Raw genomic sequence first — 1,319 nt, 5'->3', positions numbered from 1 at the left:
GATGGATTCAGTCCAAACGGATCAGCTCAGTCTAAATTGAATGTTTTTTTGGCCGTTTGTCCTACAGCAGCCACCGTAGCAAGGACTATGCAGTTGAATTGGGAGAGGTAAGAAAACAGAACTCAGTTGATTGGAATCTGCAATCTACTGATATCTAGTGGTGAGAAAATGTACACATTGAGAACTCTTATGCATTTCATTGTATGACAGTGGGACATAACTAAGCACTCTTGGACTTAGTGGGAATGCATATCAAAGACCATGATTCTTTGGGAGTGAGCTATTGGTTAGTCTTAAATTCCTGCATGGATCTGCAAACCTGTTCTTTTCCCCCTCCTCCAGCCTTCAACGTGACCATCCGCAGCGACCGTCGCGGCACATGTAAAGGCACCCATCTGGTCTACGCCTGCGTGGGCTACTGTGAGTCCAGTGCCTTTCCATCCAGATACTCGGTACTGGTGGCCTCCAACTTCACCCACAACATCACTTCCACTTCACGATGCTGCACCATTAGCAAGGACGCCAAGGTAAGAGGTGGGAGATGTTGAGGAAACAATTATAGGAGCAACTACTGCTTCATTTTTACTGTTGTTCATTTTCTTTGGCTTCTCTTCACTTAGGTCAAAGTTCGCCTGGACTGCCCGCAGGGTCGTCACCATGACGAAATAGAGATCCTGACAGCGAAGGCGTGTCGCTGTGACATGTGCCGCAAATCACGCTATTGATACACAATGATATTATACTGCATACTAATGTTAACCACAATGAGAAACCAGGTTACAGCGTAGGCAGTAAAATACTGACAACTTTTCTTTTTCTGTCCATTTTGGCTTGTTTGAACAAAATTAACTTTAACTGACATTGTAGTATGGTACTTTCATAGCAGGGCCTCCTTCACTAAAGTGGACCTATTATGCTTTCCCTTAATTTTGTGAAATATATATACTTTGCTTTAGTGGTGGACGCTCATATTAATTAAACTCATCCTTAATATGGTCATCAGAAGCACAGAGTTTTGGCTATAAACATATATATAGTTTACATATATAGCACACAATTCAAATCTTTTGTTTAAGACAGACAGCCAATCAGAACAAAGTGAGCCTGAGGTGAGGGGGAGGAGCTAAAACGACTTATTTCTGACAGCGGAAGAGCTGAGGGGCTGCACCAAGGCTCAGTATTAGATAATTAAAGATTAATCTGATATGTGATTCATGCAAAGCTACTCTAGTAAAGTCCAAGATCGAAAATGAGCATAACAGGAAATGAAATAACAAAAGATCCAAAATAGAAAAGCTCCCGGCAGTACTAAACGTACT

The 1,319-nt window shown here is 42.0% G+C and overlaps 1 protein-coding gene across 1 annotated transcript; it reads left to right on the top strand.

Annotated features, from left to right (window-relative positions):
• Window positions 1–342: 342 nt before the first annotated feature.
• gpha2 (glycoprotein hormone subunit alpha 2) lies at window positions 343–1,319 on the top strand (the record flags this gene model as incomplete). The annotated part of the gene is given in 2 exon segments (XM_005927775.2): window positions 343–527; window positions 621–1,319. Coding segments are annotated over 2 exon segments (290 nt in total), but the record flags the coding sequence as incomplete, so codon positions are not given.

This window comes from Haplochromis burtoni, unplaced genomic scaffold, assembly GCF_018398535.1.
Source record: "Haplochromis burtoni strain Fernald_Lab_line unplaced genomic scaffold, NCSU_Asbu1 Contig_102, whole genome shotgun sequence".
NCBI lineage: Eukaryota > Metazoa > Chordata > Actinopteri > Cichliformes > Cichlidae > Haplochromis > Haplochromis burtoni.
The sequence above is the reverse complement of the archived record's forward strand: the minus strand, read 5'-3'. Positions and strand labels throughout refer to the sequence as shown.